At 46.4% G+C, this 24,527-nt stretch overlaps 1 protein-coding gene across 5 annotated transcripts in view; it reads right to left on the bottom strand.

The window, feature by feature from the left end:
* Srgap3 (SLIT-ROBO Rho GTPase activating protein 3) overlaps positions 1–24,527 on the bottom strand; it is a 238,146-nt gene that overhangs the window by 35,039 nt on the left and 178,580 nt on the right. For 2 of the 5 annotated variants that reach the window (XM_047534586.1, XM_047534589.1), the window contains exons 6-13: positions 23,152–23,280; positions 21,589–21,810; positions 18,925–19,026; positions 16,580–16,777; positions 12,569–12,653; positions 9,215–9,242; positions 6,685–6,771; positions 539–569 (exon numbers count right to left, since the gene is read on the bottom strand). In XM_047534586.1, coding sequence (XP_047390542.1) covers positions 539–569; positions 6,685–6,771; positions 9,215–9,242; positions 12,569–12,653; positions 16,580–16,777; positions 18,925–19,026; positions 21,589–21,810; positions 23,152–23,280 — 882 coding nt within the window. Of the gene's footprint in view, positions 1–538; positions 570–4,223; positions 4,327–6,684; positions 6,772–9,214; positions 9,243–12,568; positions 12,654–16,579; positions 16,778–18,924; positions 19,027–21,588; positions 21,811–23,151; positions 23,281–24,527 lie in introns of all 5 variants that reach the window. The other 3 variants (XM_047534587.1, XM_047534588.1, XR_007106241.1) reach the window with 3 other exon arrangements.

The raw sequence follows: 24,527 nt of genomic DNA, 5'->3' as shown, positions 1-24,527 counted from the left end.
CATTACTGAGGTGCCTGATGGGAGAATTAAGACGAACACACCCTGTGGGAAGCAGGGCTGGCCCCCTTGGATTCTTCTGAGCTCTAAGAAGGGAAGGCTAGTTCCAGTCATTACAAGCTAAACATTCGGACATGAACATTGAGACTGCAGACCCATCCACACCCTCAATGGCTGGGCAAGGGGCAATTTCCTTTTGAGTTCAAGACCGGTTGACCTCTCTATTATTTCGGGTCATTTAAAGAGCACAGAATTTGTTCTAAACTTTCTTTAAAAGGGGTTAAATGACGTTGCCAGCCTCCTCAGAAGGTGAGGGGACGAGAAAGCATATGCAATATGCTCTTGTAAAGGCAGCATAGATTTGGATGCGTTCCTGGCTCCTCCACACCCCGCCGGTCAGTTCTGTCCTTGCTGAAGTACAGCCGGGAGAGGAAAGGAGACGGACCTAGTGGCAACAGGCAAGTGGGCTCTGCTCTGCAAGTCAAATCTAAGACAGATTCCATCCAGTTGCAAGGGGCTCAGGGGCCTTTCTAGTAAATACCTGGTTCCTGGTTCGAGCATTTCTTCTTCCTCTGATAACAAAAAATAAACAGGCAGCAGAGCAGGAGAAAAAGAAAAGATTATGCAGGAATAAGATCAGTTAGAGTAAGCAGATCCTTCAGAGTCCGTGAATGCGGAAATGCAATGGCAGCCAGCAAAGGTCCGGGGGGGCCTGCCAGTGAGCCTGCTGTGGGGAGGGCCACCATGAGCCTCTGTCTCTCATTGGTCTTCCAGGAGCTGGCCTCAGCCAGCCTTCCAGGAGGCAGCCTTAGCTCCTTTGCCGGACACTAGTAAAGTAGGGGCCTCTTTCAGTCAAAGTGCAGGAACTGTGTCTTGAACTCCGTACCATCTCCAAACTACTTCACCTCAATGAAAGGGACAACTGATTCACTGAAGGGAAGAGCCCACCTAAGTCCCCAGAAGGTAAAGTCAGCTGCCCACACGCACACAAAAAATACACCCTTATGTCTACTCTAATACTGTCCCTGGAATCCATCCCAGGAATCCTTGTTCTTGGTAAAAAGTTCAACTTTACAAGATGATGTTTTTTGGGATCCTAGCCAGAGGGATTCCACCTGAATCTGAACTCCAAACATTTCCCCATGTTCTCCCAACACTCTGGCTCACCTTTCCTGGGTGTCTACTTGGCTTTGCCCTCCTTCCTATCCCCCCACCACCAACTTCTCCCCCTAGCTCCCAAGAACTCTGCTGAAATCAAAGCTGGGAAAGGCCTGGAGGAAGGAGAGAAGGTGGGTCACCTTCCTGATCTAGGGGTGGAACCAGAGTCTTTGCTTTCACTAAAAGTTCCTGGTGTTCAAGGAACCTGTTGGCTCCTACTTGCCACATGGGATCAGGGATGGGTGCTGTGTCTCGATCAGGCCTGTTGAGGAGGCTGAGTTGAGAATTTGGAAGAGGTGTGACACCCAGCTGGTGCCACCTGTCCAGATCCCAGCATTTCAAAAAGCAGAATTATCTGTTACCTAACATCTGGCTAAATCTACCTCAATCCCAGAACCAAGCAAACAGCCTGGCCCCAGGGCACTCTAGGGGCCTTAACCTAAAGTTAATGATGACAGACAGGATTTACATTGTCCCTACACTGTGCTGGCCAGTGTTATCGAAGCATGACCTAGAAGCTCACTCCCTCCTCATCACGTACTCACAAGGCAGGTCATTATCATTGTCATATCACAGAGGCAAGATGGAGACTGTTCCCTGCCCCAGAGGTGGACCTCCTGGGTCTCAAAATAGACTCTTAAAATTAAAAATACGATCTCCTTCTGTCCAAGAACAGAAAAAAAATCTAGGATTTTTGTAACAGTTTGATTTAAGTAGAGTCCTAGAAATTTATAATCTAATTCCAACGGCATTTATTTATTAATAACTTGACAATGCTACCTTGCCCTGCTGAACCCTCAGAGTCATGGAGTCCCACTGAAATACTTTTCACAGATGTGGTTTTTCAAAGCTGGAGTTGATTGATTGATCAACTGATCGATTGAGTGATACTGGGGACTGAACCCAGGGGCACTTTACCATTGAGTTATATCCCCAGTCCTTTTTATTTTGGAACAGAGTCTCACTAAGTAGCTTAGGGCCTCACTCAGTTGTTGAGGCTGGCCTTGAACTTATGATCCTCCTGCCTCAGCTTCCTGAGTTTCTGGGATTACAGGTGAGCATCACTGCACCCAGCTAAAGCTGGGGACTCTTAAATTGAATGGCCTTTCAGTTAGCACGTGAAGTAGAATAGAAAATCATAGCCCATTCTTAATAGTTGAAGAACTGAATAAATTATACTGCCCTTTCATTCTCTGAAAGTTAATAATCCTTCAGAGTAAATCTGTGCTGTATGAAGCTTTGACTACCGAGCTCATAGTGGGCACACAGGACAAGTTTCTTGAACTGCACTGATTGTAGCTGCTACAGGTACTATGTGACTATGAAGAAATGCAGTAGTGTTTAACAAATATACCTTCTTTTTTTCCAATCAAATGAGTGTTCTTCTAACTTAGCCCCTTATGAGGCAGTGCACTTCCTCCAATGATGCTGTTAGTGTTCAGATGTTCTGGGGGCTCTTTTCAGAGCTAGTTGAAAGGTACCATATTCCCTTTGCCATTTCAGGTCTCCAATGGTGTCACAAAGCTAAGCTTCGAATGCAGCTTTTTATTCCAAAGACCAAAGTGTCCATTTTAACACAAAGTTATAGCACCAATGATAGAGGCCAGGCAACAGGGCTCTAAAGAAGACTGGTCAAAAGTTGTCACAGCAAAGGTGATATATTTAGAAGAAGATGGCGTCCCAAGGCAACTAGCTCAATGGGGTACACGCTCATGTGGATGAATAAGCTCTGATGTGTTGGTCAGGGGGAATGAAGTTGGATTACTTTATAGTCACATAATACATGTAGGATCTATCTATTCAGAGAACATTTAACTCAATGCAACACCTAATTTTCAAATACTGTCAAATAAGAGTGAATTCCTTCCAAAGACTAGTGCAAATTAGGGAAATATCCCTGTCTCTGAGCCTTTGTTCCTTCTGTTCCTCCTTTCAGGGGTTCCTTCTGTCCAACTCCACAAACCAGCCCTGTATCTAGTCCTTCTCTGTTCTGAAAGCCTGTGCTATACCCCATATGAGTACAGAGGAAAGAGCTGGCACAGAGGCAGCCTCCATGACTCCAAAGTCATCAGCAATTCCCAAAAATGTTGTCTCCTGATTGACACCAGTCTTCTTTTCTGCAGAAAGAAGATTGACTGGGGGCAGACTCTCAAATAACCAGCAAGGATTTTGCCTATTCCCCTAAATAATAAGAATGCATGTCCACCCACCTGCTGCTCTTTGCAATACCATCACCATCTTAAATTGCCTAGAATGGTTCTATCTGGGATGGCTTGTTCTTATACCCTTTACATCAAAGGAAAAATAAAATAGGATAGAGAAATTCATCTAGCAGAAATGCTTTAATATTTAGTTTGAGGTATCATGGGTTAACCTGTAATTCTAAAAGGACCACTTTGACTCTTCTCCTCTGTCCCAAACTAACTAAAAAGATAAAACTAGGTGGGAGAAATTCCTCTCATTCAAATTGTATACATTTCCTTTGCTGATATCTACTCAACTAAATAAACTAAAATAATTCACTGGTATAAAAACACACTGTTACCCACAGGGATTTTGTTGGGGTTGCTTTCAATCAGTCTCCTCTTGGGAGATGTGGGTGTAAAGTATAACAGGTTTTTCCTTTCTATTTCTTCTTTCTTTTGTGGTGCTAGGGATGGAACTCAGGGCCTCCCACATGGAAGGTAAACTGCATCCCAGCCCTAGAGAAGCAGGCTTTCCTAACTGTCCCTCAGGCTTTAAGACTACAGATCCTGAAGCAATGAAGTGTGGCTGGCTGAGACCACAGTTCTGGCAGTTTGACCCCTCTTGGACCTGATTGATCATGCCTTTCCCACCTATGGCTGAGAATCATGGACAGACTTAGGGGCACCTGGTCAGAACAGAGCAGCTCTGATGAAAGGTCTTCACTGAAGCTACCAGCAAGCTGCAACAAGGAGCTAGCTCAATAGGGTCTGGCCCAGAAATGGAGTGGAAAGTCAGTTGGGACACGCTGTGTCCAGGAGGGTGGACAGAGGCTGCCATTACATTGGGCACATTCGCGGACTCCATGGCTCCCCAGCAAGTACCTTAATGAATGCTTCCATACTGCCGTTAAATAGCTTATGGCTACACACTGAAAGAGGCCTAGGTCTCCTCATTTTCTGTGGTTTAGGGGGAAGACAGGGGGGCCTAGGGGAAAACGGAACAAAAGAAATCAAGAAAGCAACAAACATAAACGTCCAACTGGGAAAGATGCTCTTAAAACCCAAAACTGGAGAACACAAATGCAAATGGAAACCCCTGCCCCCCGCCCCCACACACGTTGGTTTCCAATGTTCCATCTGATGCTTTCGGGTGTTTTAGGAATCTTAATTTACCCACAATGCCAGGCAGGAGCAACTCTCATGGCATACAAATGCATTCTAAATTACAGTTGGCAGGGGGAGAGTATGTGTCCAAGAAACCACAGAAACTCTAATCAGAGGCCGTTATCCTGCAAAGCTGATCAGATGGAAGGGGGATCAGGGGAGAGAGATGTAATCAATAGCCCAAGAAAGCAAGAGACTTTCAAAAATGATCGGGAGGGTTAATTTTCATTATTTTGGCTTAAATCCATCACCAAATCTCAACTCCCAATGTACCAGGGCACTCATCTTCCTAATGCTTCTTGGCATTTCAGATGCACTTGACTAATCTTTATTTCATTGATCCGAGAGCCAGGCAATTATTATTCTCATTTCCAAGATGAAGAAGCTGATGCCAGGAGGCAGGCAGAAGCTTCTCTGGGGTTCCCAGGTGAACTGGGATGATGATAATACCCTGTTCTTTAGTCAAGTACACTTTTGATTAAAGCGCTTTCAAGTCTATTATCACACTTTGCAGATGTCAACATATGGCCCCATTTTACAGGGGCAGAAATGGAGGCACAGAGAGGAGAAGTGGTAGAACCAGCACCAAGCCTCAACCCTTTTGGTTCCACCTCCAGGGTTTTTCCTACCAGGTCACAGTGATGGAGCCTTGGAGTACCTTTTCATTTCCAGTCAAGGATTCATCCATCCCATGGGCTCAGGATGAAAGTGTCTTGCTTTGCTTTAGGATCCCCATTCCTGTGCCCTGCTCTTGGCAGCAGGGAGGGGAAACACAGCACAGTTTACCAGGAACAGTGAAACAGCCACAAGCACCAGGCCTGTTTCCAGAGTTGCTCACCATGCATAGGCCTGTGTGGCTTATTTGCTCATTTTGTCACCCAAACTTGCCTGAATCAAGGCTGCCACATTTCCTGGGCAAAGGTTTTTTTGAGGCTAGGAGGAGGGCCCCTAATCAAGAGAGGCAGTTCCTTTTCAAATAGCTTGGTTCCAAATTTGGGGAGCACCAAGTGGGGACTCAGCCAGACACAGAGAATATCTACACATGACAAGCAAAGCCCTGGTCCCCCAAGTCTTGATTGATATCTGTGTATGGGCAAGAAGGTACAGACAATCAAAACAAAGGAGGCTCATGCTGCCTCTCTCAGTGGGCTTGCTGTATCTGTCTCCTGGAGCAGGCCAGCCTAGGGGACTCTAACCAACTCTTCCCAGGTGTCTGAGCATTGAGCAAATTCCACTAAACTCCAGGGCATGCATGGGCAAAGACATCTTCAACTAGCATGCCACCCAAACAGTGGAACCAAAATAACAGCACAGACCAAAATATTGTAAAAAAACAAAAAACAACAGACAAGAGTATTTCGAGCCCATCTTGGATCTATGTCAATTTGGTTAGCTAAGTCCTTGTCATTTCTTTTTCAAAAATTACTTATTTTCTGACGCTGTGTGGACATAAGGAGGGGTGGGATTTCTTACAGTGGATTTGGTTTTGAATTTCCAAATGCAAAAAGCCAAAAGAGAGTGCCCAAAATGTGACCCGAGGCCACAGGTTTTAAGTTTGGGGATCAGAAATAACTTGAGGATAGCAATGTTGTCAGCTTGGTTTAGACCATTTCCTTATCCCACATCGAGGATGACAACCCTTTGAGGCTGGCAAGAACGTCTGAACCCATTTCACTCAGAAGGCAAATGAGTCCAGGGCGGTGAAGGGACGCCCCTGGTCACACAAATCAAATGTGACTGAAGCTGGGGTAGAATGCTGCTCTCCCTACTCGAGACTCCAGTGTGACGGTGACATGGAGAAAGTGATTTTATCACAGAACAGACAGCAGTGATATCAAATTATCTACTAAATGCTGGTGGTCAGCAAGAATGGAGACTCCTGGTGCTGGTGATGGACAACCAGGATCAAAATCTCTAGGGTGCCCAATTGGAGGGGTTTTCTTACCATAAGTCCTAAGCGTTTTGTTTTTGTTTTTGTTTTAAGATACTTTATGCAAAGTGGAATAAAAGGAAAATAGGATATCCTTCCCCATTTTCCCTGCCCAATCCAGAAAGCAAAGGACCTCTGCACATGCCAGGACTTTTCTCTCTGTGTGGTGCTCTGTGCACTGACTGGAATCTCTGACAGGGAAACGTAGCTATCCCAACTTTGCACGAGATCAAATCTGTATTGACTTACTGAAGTGCTGGGTGGGGCAGAAAGTGGGGAGCAGGGGGACAGCTCAGCCAAGGAAAGTGGGGCAGCCTAAGCCTTCCATCTCTTCTGCTGCTCAGTTGCAGAGCAAAAAGGAAAGAAAGAGAGAGAAAGAAAGAAAGAAAGGCAGGCAGGGAAAACAGGGACAGAGAAAGCCACAGAGAGGAAGAAAGAGAAACCAGAGACCAATGTCCCCTTTCTGCCTTTCGACCAAGATGAAAATCAATATATGTTGGCAACACAGGTGTTGGCTTAAAATTATTTTGTGACCCAAAGGCTGTCATTAGAAATTTCCTTAGAAACCCAACAGACATGGATGTCAAATCCAAAATGGTGGTGATACTGAGGTTCAATGCAGCGAAGCTCTTGGAGGATGTGCCTGTGTGTATGCTGAGTGGCATCTGTTTAGACAAAACGTCGAGTAATTTCACCTCTAATCCAGACCACAGGGCATGTCCACCTGGGTCAGGGAGGCTAACTTTGTTTGAATAACAATAATTACAAATTCATGTTTGCCCATGACTTTGCCATTTATGAAATACTTTTTAAGTGCAATATTACATCTGGGCAGCCTAAGTTATTGTTATTCTAAATTTGGACTATTCAAAGATAAGGTTCTCAAGTGTGAGAAAATACAACATGTTGCATCTCATGTGCAAAAACTGGCCCATCTAGACACAGTTACCAGCAACCTGGCTGAGCAAACCCGCTCAAATGACCATCCCAAATGACAAGGACTGTGTGCAAGAGTCTATGGAAGGTACAGAGTCAGAGTACAGAGACATTTCACCCAGGGCCTTCTGTGATTAATTTTAAAACCATTTCTAAGTTGGTAACAAGTTCCACAAGTTAAATAATGATTGTGGAGACAAGGGCATGCTTTTAGTTTATGAACAAAGTTAGCTTTGACCTTAGCCAGGGGCCAGAGTCTACCTACATCCTGCTAGGTCTACAGTTTAGTGGCAAGGTATCTAAGTGGGAGGTCTGGTAACCTCAGCTTGGATTTCCCAAGTCCTTGGACAAAGTGGGTGTGGAAGACAAGGCCTCAGAAGGCTTCATATAAATTTTTTTAGAAGAAAAAAACAACCCTCAACATTCCCCCATGGGAGGAGACCTGGGCCAAGGGTTTGATTATAGATATCCTCTCCTGCAATCTGCTGGAGCAATCTTCTCCTGCCTAAACCCTAGGAATGAGGAGGAAGTAAGGAAGGGTTCCATTCATATCCATCTGTTCCACTATTTGCAGATTTTGGTATAAAATATGGTTTCTGTGTTTTGGGATTATAACTTCTTCTTGCCAGAAAAAAAGTAATAATAATAAGTTTGTTTCTGAAAGATTCTTCGAAAGTGACCCTACACATCTGCTGCCCCATATGTGGGAAGGTCCTTGCCTGGTGTGAATCATTTTGATGTTCCCAAATTCCCAGGCCAGAGGAACAGCTGCACAGGCTGAATTTCTGGAAAGCCCTCATCCAAGACTCTTAAAAGTCCAGAGCTTTCCAAGTCTCTGCCCTGCCTATTCCCTTCCCAAGCAGCAGGGAGGAGTTGGGGGATCATGTTTGCTCTTGCCAAGTAGGACAGCTTTCCAGGATTCTGGGCCACTGGGAAGAACATGTGGGAAAAGAAAGAATGCCATCAGGTCACTGGGTCCAGAAAGTGAGGCAAAAAGTGCCTCTCAACTCTGGCAAAGTGCAGGCCTTCCGGCCACTGCCTGAGTTCACGTAGGGCAGCCTCACAGCTCTTGCTGAGAACTCTGAAATTGATGGACTCCAAGGAACAACCCGGGTGGTGACAGAGTTGCTTATAGTTCTAAGCTCTAGGCTCTTGGAAAGCAGAGGCAAGTGAGCCCGTGAGCTCTCAGTTACTGAGGCAAAGTGTTCACTGGCTCTGGTGTGCTCAGGGAAAAGCGCAAAGGGTAATGTTGAACAAGCTGGAGAGAAAGCAGAAATTGCCCATTTGTTACTTTCCACAACAGACCATCCAGGTGCCGGTGGGGTCCAAGCCAGGGTATGGGCAGCGCCAGTGTGTGAGCACGCATCTGTGTGTGCACGTGCACATGCATATGCCCAGCTGTACACAATACCAGCCGACCCCAAAACCTGGCTTGACGAACCCAGACTGAGGCTGGGCAGTTCACTTAGAGGTTACATAACAAAAGAGAGGGGATCAACAGCCTCTGGCCTCTACTGGCTGTCCTCTGTGGCTCTAAGGTAGATATTGCTGTCCCACTCAATGGACAGCGCAAAGGGAAAATGTCCCACTGCCCCACAGCAGCTCTGACAGAGCCCCCTCCCCATCACCAGCCCAGGGGGCATGGCTTTGCCACTCCAGTGCTAGAACAAGCGAAGCAACCTCCAACCTCCACGGCCTCTGTGCCTTCCCTCAGCACCCGCAGCACCCCAGCTGGTGAAGAGTGCCCCAGCTTCCCCAGCTCCCAGCAGGCTATGCCTCCCCAGTCATCCTACACCCAAACTCAGGCAGTGAATAAAAGAAAACAAGATTTTCCAACTCTCACCTGGTGGTGCCGCATTCTGCTCTCTCCCCTGGGGAGAAAAAGTATATGTTGATGTTTAATTGGCATTTTTTTTTTTTTTTTTTTAACCAGAGAACATTCATTTCTTTTCCCCCTAGAAACAAAAAAGACTTTACAGTCACCATTCCCACTACCTGGCCAGACAACCACCAATCTATTCTCAACCTCTACAGGTTTGCCTGGACAGTTACAGAATCACTCCATATGTGGCCTTCTGCATTCTGGCACCTTTCATTTAGCATAATGTTTTGAGGTTCATCTACCTACCTTGATTAAGTAATTCATTTCTTTTTTTGGTTGAATAATGTTTCATTGTATGGACACACCAAATTTTCTTTATTCATTTACTTGCCGGTTATCCTCTCAGTACCTCACACCTTAAATCAAATACACTGTTTCCATGTCCCAGAGGTAGTCCTACCCAAGTCTTCAAAATCTCGATAAATGGGCCACCCACCCACTTGTTTAAGCCAGAAGTGTAAGAATCATCCTTGAAAACTCTTTCCTTCTTCAATCTACCCGCTTCCTTCTATCTCAATAGACCTTGGACCATGTTCCTTCTCAGTTTATCCAGGCACTGTGACCCATCCTGGACTCGTCAGGATGGTGAGTAATAAATCTCTTTAAACTGCAAATCATATCATGCCGTTCTCTTGCTTAGAACCTGCCCATAACCTCCCACTGCACACAGAAGAAAATTCAAGCCTCTTACTGTTTTTTAAAGGCTCTTCAGATCTGAGTTGATCCTGTGAGCTACTACTGCAACTATCTGGATTACTTTCTCTTTTGAGCACCATGTTCCTGACACAAATTCTTTCTGCCTGGTCCTCAAACAGGTTTTTGTATTTACTTCCTGGAATTCTTGCTTGTCTGGCTTCTGCTGCCTTCTGGGTCTCACCCATATATTCTCTACCTCAATCCAAATATGTCATTGGTGGATTTATCACAATTACGACTTTTTACTCAGTATAGTCATGAGCTGCATAATGATGTTTTGGTCAGTGACAGAATGAAAGGGATCCCATCAGATTATAATGCAGCCAAAAAATGTCCATCTCCTGGTGACATCATAACCATCACGATGTCATTGCTATACAATGCATTTCTCACGTTTTTAAATTTTTTAGTTGTCAATGGACCTTTATTTTATATGTGGTGCTGAGAACTGAACCCAATGCCTCACGCATGCTAGGCAAGCGCTCTACCACTGAGCCACAGTCCCGGGCCCCATTTCTCACATGTTTGTGGTGATGCTGGTGTGAACCTATGACCCTGCCAATCATGTAAAAGTGAAGCACTTACAATTATGTACAGTACATAATTCCTGGTAATGATAATAAACAACTACATTACTCAAGTATGTATTTACTATAGTATATATTAAATATATATATATATATATACTTTTTTTTTTTGGTACCAGGGATGCAACCCAGAGGCACTTAACCACTGAGCCACATACCCAGCCTTTTTTATTTATTTATTTATTTATTTTTATTTTGAGACAGGGTCTCGCTAAGTTGCTCAGGGCTTTGCTAAGTTGCTGAGGCTGGCTTCAAACCTATAATCCTCTTGCCTCAGCCTCCTGCACTGCTGAGGCTATGCACCATCATGCATAGCTTAGTATGCTTTTTAAAATTATTTTAGAATGTACTCCTACTGAACAAAAGTTGAGTATAAAACAGTATGCTGTGTAACTCTGGCAGCAGCCTCAGGTATTTTGTGTTCAGTGTTTTTTAATCATGTCATTTTCTCTTTTGCTTGATTTAATCTCATGTTGCCTTGTTTGTCATGGCCCTAAGAGTGGGCTTTCATATATATATGTGTGTGTGTGTGTGTGTGTGTGTGTGTGTGTGTGTATTCTATGTATACTCTGAGAATGGCAAATTTGTATAAGAGCACTCCATGATGTCTGCACAATGGCAAAATCACCTAATGGTACGTTTCTCAGAACCTATCTCCATCATGAAGTGATGCATGACTACAGTTTGCTGAGGTCTCCTCCCCATGAGGGTAGGGACCTTATCTGTCTTGTATGCCACGGCATCCCCAGGCCTGGTCATGCACAGTGCATGAGCAGACTGATGGGGAGGGGAGGAAAGAAGGGAAGAGGCAGGAATCAAAGGGTTTAGGACATGGGATTAGAATGTCAGAATACACTCAAGGCAGACCTTCCTCTTTGCAAGGAATCTAACATATCTAACATATGATCCTTCAACTTTTTGTTTGTTTTTGTATTTGGTACCGGGTATTGAACCTAGGGATGCTCTATCACTGAGCTACTTTCCCAGTCACTTTTATATTTTATTCTGAACCAGTGTCTTGCCAAGATGCTTAGGACTTCACTAAGTTGCTGAGGCTGGTCTTGAACTTGCCATCCTCCTGCCTTAATATCCCAAGTTGCTGGGATTGCAGGCATGTGTCACTGTCCTTCAGCTTTATATTCACATTCTAGCTCTTAAGAACCCTATTATCAACATCTTTAGGAATAAGGTATCTCAACTTCTAACAAATGTCAGAAATCAAGAAATGTGATGTTCCTAACTTCCTAAGACCTGCTGAGATTTTTAAGACATATATTTTATAGTTAGTACCTGGTCATTTTCTCGAAGGTCAGACTGTCTAGTCCTGATGGCCGTTTCGCTCTATCATGGACTATTAATTTTGGGCCTGAAAGGTTTATCCCATCCCTGTTATAGGCAATGCATTTATTAATCCTTGAGGGACCTTAGTAACCTGAAAAACCACCTTATCAGGGTATAAGCTCTGGAGCTTACAGAATACCCAAACCTCAGAGCAATAAAAAGGTCATAGATCCAAAACTCGTGATAAATTGAGATGATGATAAATGGAGAGTTCTCTGTCCAATAAAATGACATAGCAACAGCCAAGGGCAGAAAAGGATGTGTGTGTTTTTGTTCCCAAATGTGCCAGCAGCATCATTTGTAACAGGGAACCTAGCTGCTTTTATATTTGTGTGCCTGAGGTCAATCACATTAAGAAATTTACTTCTAATCAAAGGTAACCAAAAGGCCCTTGTGCTTCCTATAACTTTTCTTTGAACCTGCTGCCCAAAGGGCACCTACCACCTAATGACTACTTGACCTTGGCCTTCCCCCATATCCTAACCTAAGACACATGATTACCTTCTATTTTCTACATCCAGACTAGACCCAATTTTCCCAGCTTCCCAGTCTTGGCAGGCAGGTCCAGTACCAGGCCCCATTCTGCCAAGGGCTCAGGGTCTCAAGCTTAAACAGTTCAGCAGACCCAGGGAACACAACAGGATCTAGTGGGGAACATGGCCCCTCCTAGGGACCTCTGCCACCAACTCACCTTCGCCCAGCGTCTGCTTGAGTAAGTCATGCTTGGCCTGTAGCTTGGTGATGAGGTTGCTCCCATTCACATATTCTTTAAATTTCTGTAAGACACAGAGCAAAAGGAAGTAAGGGGACAAGAGCTGGAATCTCTGCCTCTGGAACTGACCTCTGGGTAGGGAGATCAGGACATCTTCTGGGAACCCCGGCCTTTGTATCTGCTCCTAGCTCTCCAAGTGGCTGCCTGTCTCTGGGGGACTCTAGTAGACTTTCAGGTAGGGTCTGGGAGCACAAAGGAAGCCCAGAAGGAGAGGAGCAGTGAAATCTGCCTTTCTTAGGTAAAGGCTGTGGGTAACACCAAGCAAGGGCTTCTTTGGCTATCAAAGTTCTGCTATGTTTCTGGGCCAAGAACAACAAAAATGGGGGCCATCCTGATGGCCAGGCAGCTATAGCTAGAGAGCTGGCAAAGAGGAGCCAGAGAGCAAGTCTTTCCTTCATCTTGCCACACTAAAAAAGGAAAGGTTTTGCAGGCCCTGGAGAGACTTTCCTATTAAGAGAGCCCAAAGTGCATTGGGAAATATGATTCTCTTCTTCCTGTGGATGAGGCAAAAAGGTAGGCACAGAAAAGTGACTTACCAAGGTACCACAGAAAGGCAATAGTGGCCAGGACTAGCCCCCCAGGCTGCCTTCTTGGTTATGCTCAGTGCAGTATGAGGCAGTACTTAGGGACAAGAACCTTCCAGGACAGAAACATAATCACCTGCCCACGCTCGGCCTGGGCCTCAGCCTCACCTCCACCCAAGTAGCAGCTTTTCTTGCTCACACCCCCTTATACCATGGAAACACAGGCCCAGAACCCTGCTGGGGACTGCCTTTGCTGCACTGTGAGCAACCAGAGGCAGGGAGTTCAGTTAAATCCCTGCCTCCTGGGTCATACCAACCAAGATGGGAAGAGAGACAATAAATGAACCAAAAAGCAAGTAAAATGCTAACTGGCAGCAAACACTGTGGATAAAAAAGGAAACAGAAAGAGCGGGCTGGGAATCTGCATAGATGTCACTGCTAAGGAGACATTTGGACCAAGCCTGAAGCAGGCAGAGAAGGGCCATGGGGGGACCTGAAGGAAGAGCTTGGCAAGCAGGGGGTGTGGCAATTGCAAAAGCTCTGAGTGAGGTCCAAGAGCAGACGTGACTGTCCCAAACCTGCCAGCTGGTTTACAACAAAGAAATCCACCCTCCTGACCCAGCTAGCACACTCCTATGGGGCAGAGAGAAAAAAGTCTTAGAAGTTAAGGACAGTTGCAATTTGTCCTGGAGAAGAGGGTCCTAATGTCACCATTTTCCCCTTGAAGATAGTTGTCTGGGAAGGGCTTCCAGGGAAGAGAGTTGACACAGACACAAATAAAACTGGGGTTGTCTCACTCTGGCCCCTTTTGGTGGTTTCTGGAATGACTGTGAGGTGGGAACACACAGCATCCTCTCCCCCTTCCCATGGTCCTTCTTATCTCTGAGGACCTGGCTCGTTGGTCCTAAGAGTCACTCTTCTCTGTAGAGCATGCAGCATGTTTTACACACATGCAGTAGAGACTGCCAACATTCTCGGACAGCAAATGGCAAAAGCATCACTATGTCTTTTCCACCCAGAAGGAAACAGAAGCCCAGAGCTGTGCTGGCTCATTGTGTGACCTTGAGCAGAACACTGAACATTTCTGGGCCTTCCTGTGTCCCTCTGTATAAGCTGAGAGGGACTCTGTGTTGATCCAAGTGTGGGTAAGAAGACAGGTGGCCTCATAACCAGTTGGGAGACTGTCAACCCAGTCTTACTTCTCACCTGGGGGAATGCATGGAGGCCCAAAAGCATTCAAAATTCCAGGACCCCATCTTGGGTAGGGTGGTGGTCTGAGAGCCTGCATTTTAAACAAATATTTCCTGCTACCCAGAGGCTGTCCACCAATGCTTCCAGTAATACCACCCTCTTTTATCACATGTCAAAGAATTCATAAAAAGCGGAGCTGAGGCATAAGCAAGTATTCTGTCCACCATGCCTGAATGGCCCCTGGCAGGGGAAGTTCTAATCATGTAACTAGGCTCTGCCATGTTATCTTCCAGCCAGTATCAATTATCCCCTGAGGCTCTGTGACCTGCAGGCACAAACTTCACCCAGGTGACTGATGAAAGAAAAAAAGGCATCAGATTATATTGCATTAAAAGCAACATTACAAAGATCTAAAATAATGTTATAGCAACAAGTTGTGAGAGTCTGGACCAGCAAACCATGTTGATGAATTGACTAAGGAAAAAAATACAGCATATTCTGATGCTTAGTCAAAGACCCTACAGAATTCTTTTAACTTCAAGCAGTCTGGACCCCTTCTCCACTTCTGCCATGCAGATTTCTTTGCTTCTACTGCCAAAGTGAGTTACTCTTCATACATGTTCACATTTCTCACTCACCTTTCTAGCCCATAATTGTCTTTGTGAACACAGCAGGCCCCCAGTGGAAGGGGTGATTGCCAGGAATTGGAACGGGCTGACTCACGAAGACCAGCTTTGTTTTCTTTCTTGATAAATTCAGAGAATGTTGGTGGAAGAAATGAGGTATGTGCAACTACTGGTTTTCAACGAAGAATTTGATAAGGCCAAGATGGAGTCAGATGTGAGAACTGGGTGGGTTTGTGATGGGCGAAGTGAGCACAAGCCAATCAGTATCAGCCTAGCTATAGAGTTTGTCTGTCTTAGGCAATGACATTTATTTCATTTATTTTTATTGACGAACCTCAAGGTACGGAGGGCATGTTCACATCTGACAAGACAGTATGCATGTTGAACTCCTACATTATGATATTGATGATCAGGAATCATGAAATGAATTCATCAAGAGGACATCTGAGTGGTAACAGACCTGAGAATTACCCAAGACATCTACAGAGTTTTCAAGAGGAGGGAGGCCTGGCTCATGGTTACACACACAGAAGAGAGATTTGACTGATATTAATTTAGTTCTAAAATAAAAATAAACAAACAATGAATATGATCCTAGGGCATATGAATAGGATCATAGCTCCTTATACGGAGGAAGGGAAAATGTTGCTCTGTTCTGTGCTGGTCAGACCAAGGCTGTCTCGACACAGAAGAGGCACTAACAAATAGAATGAGTTCAGAATGTCACTAGGATACTCAGCCTACTCAAAACAAAATCTTTTAAGACAAGGCTGAAAGAATCAGTGAATTTGGCCTGGAGAAACGAAAACTCAGCTCCCTGCAGCCATGGAAAGACTAAAGAATTAGCCTGCCTCTGGGTCACCCCAGAGAAAGGAAACTAGATCAATGGCCAGAAATCCTAGTGTGTATATTTTAGAAGGAAACAGAGATAAAGGAAAACCTAATACCCAAAGCCAGCCACAACCCAAACAGAAGGGCTCCTTGGGGAAGGAGGGAACTTTTCATCCTGAGGCACTCAAGCAGAGTTTGATGACCTTCTGGCCTGGAAATGGCTCAAATAGAAGATAGTTCCCTTACAATCCCAATACTCCATATTCAATAAACCCAAGTTCATCTTTCTGCTTCTCCTTGCTCCTCCCTGCCCCCAGCCAAAATGGAAAGTGAGGATTTTATGTGGGAAGTTAACAACTCATGAGCAATATGCCTGGATGACTGAGGATATTATTTCTAAAGCCTACACCCACATTTAATACAATTCAACACAATAAAACATATACATAATTTTAGGACTTATGCCTGACTCCTTTATTCATTTTTTACTAACCCAAATGAATGGAACTTTCTCTTTGATTTTTTTTTCTAAAAATGACCATCACCCGAGATCAATGTCAATATTACCCACGGATAATTCACTTTGTGCATTTCAGTAAATTCAGCTAGGTATCTGAGTGTTACAGCATGTGGGAAGATTCTTAGGTCTGATTGACCCGGGGCGGGGGGTTGCTGGCCCTTACTCCATCAGGCTACTCCCAAACATCACAGCCAGGAACCGGGTGGACAGTGGGTTCTGGATCTGGGATGCCACCTACTGTAAAATAAAACATCTCGGTCTCCTGCTGGTTGGCCCTCCTCTTGGCAATGTTGATCTTGCTCATGTAGGTCTCCGATGCAGCTGACTTCACAGACTCTGTGGATCGGCTGTGTTGGAAGGCATCAGAGACATCAAAGTCCTCCACAGTCAGCATGTCCTGTAAGGTCTGCATGGTGGCGTCCAGGGTTTTTCTGACCTGGGGAAACAGCATATCCACAAAAGCCCTTTATTCTTTCTGACATTTTCACATAAAGTCACTAGGAGACTGGCCAGACCAAGATGCTCATTCCAAAAGCATTGAGGTGCGAAGCAAAGGAAACCAGTAACTGGTTCAAAACTGCACAGCTGGTTGCGGGGAGAAGCCAGGGTACCCCATTGGAAGTCATTTCATGGTATAGTATCTGCCAGGGAACCAGGAGGGATGCTGTGACACACAAGGGCCACAGGTTTCAAGGGGTGTTCCTGTTTGCCTGGCTATGCTACCCCAAACTAGCTCCTGCAATGGGAGGTGATCACTCAAGTGGGGACAGCACTGGAGGTGCTCTGGGTTCTCTTTGCTCAGAGATGGGAGGGGACGAAGTATGGAAAATGGTGGGCAGTGATGCTCTAGCGTCTCCTAACTGACCCTTACCAAGAGGAAAGCTGAGTGAAGGGAGACTGTGACAATGACAGTTGCTGAGGCTTAAGCTGTTTAGTTAGGACTCCAACCTCTCTCCTGGAGTTAAGCGAAACTGCAAAGCTGGGCATAAGAACCTGCACCTCACAGCACCCCTTTGCTGCAGGGTGTCTAAATGGCAGATGCTACACTTCAATGGAAGGTCACTCCGAAAATAGTCATGGTAAAAACTGCATAGACATTTGTTGTAAAATTATCACCACTCAAGTTCTCTTGTCATGCAGGCTCAGCTGAAATGTCACCTTCTAATGACATCAGGCCCTATGGGTGTCTTCACTTAGTGCCTACGCTATCTGGTATTTTTCCAAACTCATCTTGTTTATTAGTATGTTTTGTGTTTTAATTTTTATGTTACTCTCACCACAAAATTCTGTGAGAGGAGGTACTGTGTTGTGGTCACTCACTTCATGCTCTGTCCAGAACAATGTTTAGCAAATAGTATGTGCTCAGTAAATGTTTCAATGCTTGTTGAATGAATAAATGAATGAATAAAGCAACTCTTCCTTCTACCACAGAATGACAGGAAGGTCGGGTTTAAATTTAAGGATAGTCATGCCCACTAACATTCCACAGAGAGGAGCATTTGCTTCATTCTTTTCTCTGTGACCCTGATTTCCAATTTAAATTCCATTAACATTATTAACCACATAATGCTCCATGTAAACAATTTAAAGTCCTTTGGGGGAAGATGGAGGACATAAAAAAAAGAAAGAAAACACTCTGCTCATCTCCTGCCTCTTGCTAGGTTTGAAAACCAAAAGTACCGTTTGTCTCCATGTAACCTCCATCCCCCAGGACGGCTTTGATTCGTCATCGTCCTTAGCTACAATCTGTCTCTCATTTGTCCTTACTCTGTCCTTTGTGGAGGTGTAAGGCAAACCAGCCCTCTCTGCTCAGGACAACCCCCTTGACACCTGAGACAGTCTGTGTCTTCTTGCCTCCCACCATGACTTCACTTCTCAAGGATAAACCTGTCTACAACCTGGGGTGACACTTCCCATAGTCTGTCCTTTCCCCAGGGGCCTCTGGTCGGCTGATGTCCTTCTTGGAAGGAAGGGCCCATGTTTCCCATTTGGCCTCTTTAGCCCACATCAAAGTGGACCCAGCTCAGCTTGGTTTCTACCTGCACCCTCCCAGGGGTGAAGCCATGCTGCCAGGCTTTGCAGAGGTATGCCAGGTATGGTAAGGCTGGCTCAAAAGCCATGATGCATCTAGGGTGCCCTGGGTTGTTGATTTCATTGTGTAATTTCAAATACCTACTAAGATTGCTGATGATAAAAACAGGAACTCATTGCATAAAATAGAAAAAAGCACAAAGAAGTCAACAGAAACCACTCCAAATCCCACAGCGGAGACACGCCACTGTTAACATTTTGAAGTAGTTCCCTCTGGTCTCTTTTTTCTACACCTGTGCAAAACCAGCTACACACCTACAGACTCCAGCTGACCCTGAACACAGAGCCCTGCTTCCTCTGCTTCTCCTTCACTTAGCATCTCATGAGCATCCCCCAGGCCATTACAGATTCTTGGAGGATATGATTTTCAAGGTTGTGTAATTCTTCACCTTACAGAACAGCCATCGTTTGGGATGCGTTCCACATGAAGAGCGGACTCCCCGGGACAGCAGCCTTTGTGAGGAAATCCCTCCCAGGCAGGGGCTCACTCACCTCCTCATTCTCAATCTTGAGAGTGGCCAGTCTGGACTGTAGCTGGTGGTACCGCATGAGAAGCTCCGTCTGCACAGGCTGCTGTGCGCTGACCTGGCACACCTGCATAAAGGACAGCCATCACTGTGCTTGCATGCTACCCTCCTCACCTGCATGGAGCTAGGGCAGGGGTTACGTGAACATCCACCTCCAGAGCCCATGAGACAGGTTCAGCAAGGTCAAGCAACCTTCCCAAGGTCACTCAGCTCACGGAGCAATGACAACTCCAGATGGGAAAAGTGTACCCTCCTGCCATTGCCAGGGAAGCCCCTCAGCCACACTCTTCTGCATTTGTGCAATGCTTGTGGGTTTACACAGAGCTTTAATACAATCTTGTTAAGTGAAACAAATTCATTAATTTCAAAGCAGGAAGTTGTAGCTAGAAAAAAGCCATCGTGCAAGAAAAGCCAATGGAAAGGATGAATCAGTAGGTGGAGTGCTCGCAATGCCCACAGGAAATGGTTCAGAGAGGCAGCCGTGCCCAGAGTACTCCACGGCTCTTCTTCAGCCCAGTTGATTGAGGGAGGTGGCGGGGAGAGCTGACAAAGGCGCAGCTGGTCCTCCATATCCAGGGGGTCGACATCCATAGAGTCACTCGACCAAGGTCAGAAAACATACATGGGGGAAAAAATGGTCTCTGTGCTGACTTTTCTTTCTTGTCATTGTTCCCTAAATAATGCAGCATAACAACTCTTGGCAAAGCACTTACATTGTACTGGGTAGTATAAGTCATCCAGAGATGACTTAAAATATACAGGAGGATGTGCAGGTTCTGTGCAAATACTAGACCATTTTATACAGGGACATGAGCAGCTTCATATTTTGGTTTCCATGGGGGATCCTGGAACTAGTCCCCCATGGATACTGAAGGACAACCTTCAGTAGAACCTACTGTTCTCCTTGTACCTTCCCATCCAGGGCTCTATTACTACCTGTGGGTTGGCCTATCTAGCATGCTTTAGTATCTCACCCCTTCTAGGATGGAGCTAAGATCATAAGGGACTGTTGACAAAGTCTGTTGACAAAGTTAGTTATTTATCACTGACTAGACAACCGGAACTTCACAGTGCTAGCGATGAGGCCAGAATTTTCAGGTCAAGGTGAAGGGCCAAGAGGGCAAACACGAGGGCAGAGCAACCATCAGAAGCAGCAGCACCACCAGCAGAAGGCCTCTCTTTTGCAAATGAAGCAAGTGGGCGGAGCCTTTACAGGGTGCAGCAAATGCCATTTCCGTGTGCCTCCTTGTCTCTCCCTAGGTGCCCTCCGATGGCCCATCTGAACTCCCACCTGGATTCAGAGGCTGGCTGGTTCTGGTACATTGTTGGTCTGGGTCTCCACTTCCACTCAAATTCCCAAAGGAAGGAATGACACAGAAAAACTCAGGGAACTATTTGCATCAGGGATTTTGTGTAACCTGGGTACTGGTAGTGCTGTGTTAGGGATAGTGACAAGTTCCTTCTCCTTCCTTCCTTCCTTCCTTCCTTCCTTCCTTCCTTCCTTCCTTCCTTCCTTCCTTCCTTCCTCCCTCCCTTCCTTCCTCCCTTCCTTCCTTCTTTCCTCCCTCCCTCCCTTCCTTCCTTCCTTTTCAGACGTAGCAAGAATCTGAAGGTCAGGCGCAGTACAGCACACCTATAATCCCAGTGGCTCAGGAGGCTGAGGCAGGAGGATCGTGACTTCAAAGCCAGCTTCAACAACTTAGTGAGGCTCTAAGTAACTTAGCGAAACCCTGTCTCTAAATAAACTATTAAAAAGTACTGGGGATGTGGCTCAGTGGTTAAATGACCCTGGGTTCAAGCCCCAGTACCAAAAATCAATCAATCGATCAATCTGAATACCATAAGCACTGAAGAGAACTCAATTATCTGGTGTACCAGGGTTCACAGAATCAGGAAGGCAGTACCCTGGCCAGAGTAGCTATAGGAGGCTGTGATGAGGTCAGCAGTACTTGATCCAAGGGCAACATCAGAGGGAATATCAAGGAAACTGTTTCTATGCACACTAGGAATCCCATGGTATCTTCTAAGAGGGATTCTAATGGAGGCTAATTCTGCTAATTCCCATAATTCTGCAGGTGAGGATTTGAGCCAACTAGATAGAGGTATCAGTGATAAATTCCTCTGCTAGAAAAGCTCATGAACCAACAATCTGACCCCAGGCCTCTGAGATACACATTCTGCAAATGTAACCAGGGATGATGTTCTCCTCCCACCAAGGTTCTAGCAGGATGAGAGAGAATAGAAGCAGCCTATGGTTTCAGTGAGTCCCCTCAAAATTCATGTGTTGGAAACTTAACCCTCAAAATCATGTTCATGGATTAGATGAGGTCATGAAGGTGGGGACCCCAGGATGGCATTAGTGGTTTTTTAAAAAAGGGGAGGAGACAGGTGTGAGCTGGTGTGTTTGCTCTGTCTTGCCACGAGGCATCCTGTGCTGTGTTGTTATGCAACAAGAAGGGCCTTACCAGATGCTGAGCAGAGACCAGCACCACATTCTTGGACTTCCCAGCCTCCAGAACCAGGAGCTAAATAAATCTTTGCTCTTTCTAGATTTCATGGTCTTGTGTATTTTGCAAAAGAAAATGAACCTGAGACACAGCCTCAAGCCTGGCCTCCTGGGGAAACCTACCTCATCTCCCATGTGGGGCTGGAACTCGAACTTGAGTGGAGGGCAGAAGACCTGGTTGCACATGTCCATGACGGTGTGCTTGTCGCTCCGGGAATCCAAGCTGTCCACGGCGTTCTCGATCACATCCAGCCCCTCGTGGCGCGAGGTCTCCAAGTTGTACTCAGCTGAGAGGTAGGTCCGGAAGGTGCGGGCCAGGCTGGCGTGAAAGCCCAAGTCACAGCACTTGGGAAGAGGCAAGGACAGAGGGTGTAGATGACACAGCTGGGACGGTGACTTCAGATCACCTCCCATTCCTCAGCACTCGCACACAAACCCCTCCAAAGTCCGCAGAGGAAGTGGGGGTTGAGATGTGCACGATAGGAGCGCTTCTCTCAGCTCCCCACATTCACCACGTTCCTTCTCATCTCTAGATTTTTACACGTGTCCCCTCTGTCTGGAATACCCTTCCCTCCAGATTCAGCTTACAGTTCACTTCCTCCAGAAAGCCTTCCCTGATGTCCTCCGCACTTGGAGTTTGTGTCAGGTGTCCCTGCTTCAGCAGCCCAGGTTTCCCTGCATCTCTTATTGTGACCCCCGCAACTACTTCTTAACGTGTCCTCTGCAGAGCATGCTCCCTGCAGGCAGACCTACTGGCTCTAGCCCACTGTAGCACCTCACATCCTAGACCACAGTAGGTGCTTAAAAAATATTTGGTAAATGAATGAATGAAAAAATCAACAGAGCCAAAAGGAAAGTTGAGAGGCAGGAAAGAGGGAAGGTCTGGTCTTAGGTTATCTGGAAGGTTCAGTGTCTCCTCCCATTAGGATGGTAATAAAGGGTCCCCTCTGCAGCCAAGGGAAGAACAGAGATCCACTGATTTCTTCACAGACACACTTAAGGCCAGAGGATAAGGATTCTGTGACCAGTACTGAACCTTTACTGAGCATCTGCAGAGCCCAGTTGTGCAGGAAGGTGGGGATGAAAGGAAGAGTCTAGGTTCCAACCCCGATGCTGACGCTGCTGCTCACGGTGTTCTTCCTCCAAGCCTGCTGTCCTCCAGCTGGCACTACAGATCAGTGCACCCTCTCCATCTGCTCTGGCTGTCTGATGTCTCCCCCAGCAACATCCCCACAAGCTGATCTATGCCGCGGTCTGATTCACTATATTCTTTCACGTGTGTCTGACGGATTGGACCTGGGGCACTGAATATATTAACATCTCTTTACTACACTGAGATTCCCCAAGGGCATCAACTGTGAACGAATCCACTCCATAACCCTCACGCCCAGCAAAGGACCTGGTGCAGAGTAGCATGCCTGGGAAGATGTGTTGAATACACTCATGATTGCCCAAGCCAAGCTTGGAGCGTCCACCAGAGCTCGCCTCACCCAGGAAATAGAAATCCTAAGGCATCACACACAGCGTAGGCCCCATTCACTTCCCTCCCCCTCCAGCAGGGCCCAAAGACCTGGCCACCCCACACGTCAGCCTCAGTTAAGGACCAAGTCCAGTCCCTCCTTCAGCTGCTGAGTTGCTCCAGCCTCAGTCTGGCCCCCTCAGTTCCAGGCTCCCCAGGGTGCTCACATCGATCAGATCAGAAACATCGTGAATGTAGTATTTGCTTATAGCTGCGTTGGTGGCTGCCAGATTCAGCAGGTAATCATTCCGGGCCTTCGTGCATTTCAGCTTGTTCTCAGAATACTTTGCCTGCCTCTGGAAGAAGAAAAGAGTAACTGTTAGGGCTGAGCCCACACCTATGAATATCTCCATGCCAGGGAGTAAGGTTTGGACTCTGTAACAAGTTCTCTTCGCATGGCACATGCAGCCACTGATGCTATGCGGTGCCCAGCTGCTGTTTGGTGGTATAAGGGTGGGTTATAAAGAAGACCCTTAGTTAGCACCTTCCAGTGGCTTCCCAAGCTGCTCACGATGGCCTGGGAAGCCCTTCATGACCTGTGCCCTGTCCACTTCTCCAGCCCCATCTTCCTACAGGCTCTACCTCCCTCTCCCAGACTCCTTTGTCCAACCTTTAAGAGACCAAGTTCACTCCTGCCTCCAGGCCTTCAGCCTCACTGTGGTCACCCCCCTGAATCTCCACCTGCCCTGCTCCCTGTTACTCAGGTTCTTACCCAAGGTCACTACTTGGCCCAAAATGCACCCCCAGCACCTCCACCCTCCCTCTTCCTCCATCTCTCCCCTTGCCCTGCTATTTTCTTTCACAAGCCCTTCCCACCATCTGGAATTTTATGTATATAAAAAGCTGTTTACTTGTTGATTGTCAGTGTCCCTCACCAAAAGTAAATTCTATGAAGTCAGGAACTAGATCAGTCCTGTTCCTTGCTGGGTCCACAGTACCTGGAATGGTCCCACCCAAGGTCCATGCTGGATGATTTTCACTGACGGAAGGAGCAGAGGGAGGAGGAGGGGAGAGAGAATGGCTGGGTGGATTTGAGTTGGGGGAGAGGTGAAGCAGGACCGCCAGAGGTGTCACCTGGGTGCTTAACCGCTTCCCAGGAGTTGCTCTGTTCTGGGCCAGACAGGCAGGGAAGAGCAAGGAGAAAGCAGGGTGGAAAGATATCCTTGCCCCTTTCAGACTGATGAGTCCCAGGGCTGAGTAAAACTACAAGTCTCCTGAAGGAAACAGGGTTTTCCTGTCTCGCCTCGACCCTCTTAAACCTTCCTTAGTCTACATCAACTTGTACCTTTTTAGCAGAGGAGCCCCAATGGCAGTCTTCTCCCCCCCGCCGCCCCCAGTACTGTGATCAAACCCAGGGACACTCCACCACTGAGCCACACCCCAACCCCTTTTTAATTTTTATTTTGAGATAGGGTCTCACTAAGTTGCTGAGGGTCTCGCTAAGTTTCCTAGACTAACCTTGAACTTGTGATTCTCTCATCTCGGTCTCCAGAGCCACTGGGATCACAGGAACACACCACCAGACCCGGCCAGTCTTTTGATT

This window comes from Sciurus carolinensis, chromosome 19, assembly GCF_902686445.1.
Source record: "Sciurus carolinensis chromosome 19, mSciCar1.2, whole genome shotgun sequence".
In the NCBI taxonomy this organism is placed as follows: Eukaryota; Metazoa; Chordata; class Mammalia; order Rodentia; family Sciuridae; genus Sciurus; species Sciurus carolinensis.
The sequence above is the reverse complement of the archived record's forward strand: the minus strand, read 5'-3'. Positions and strand labels throughout refer to the sequence as shown.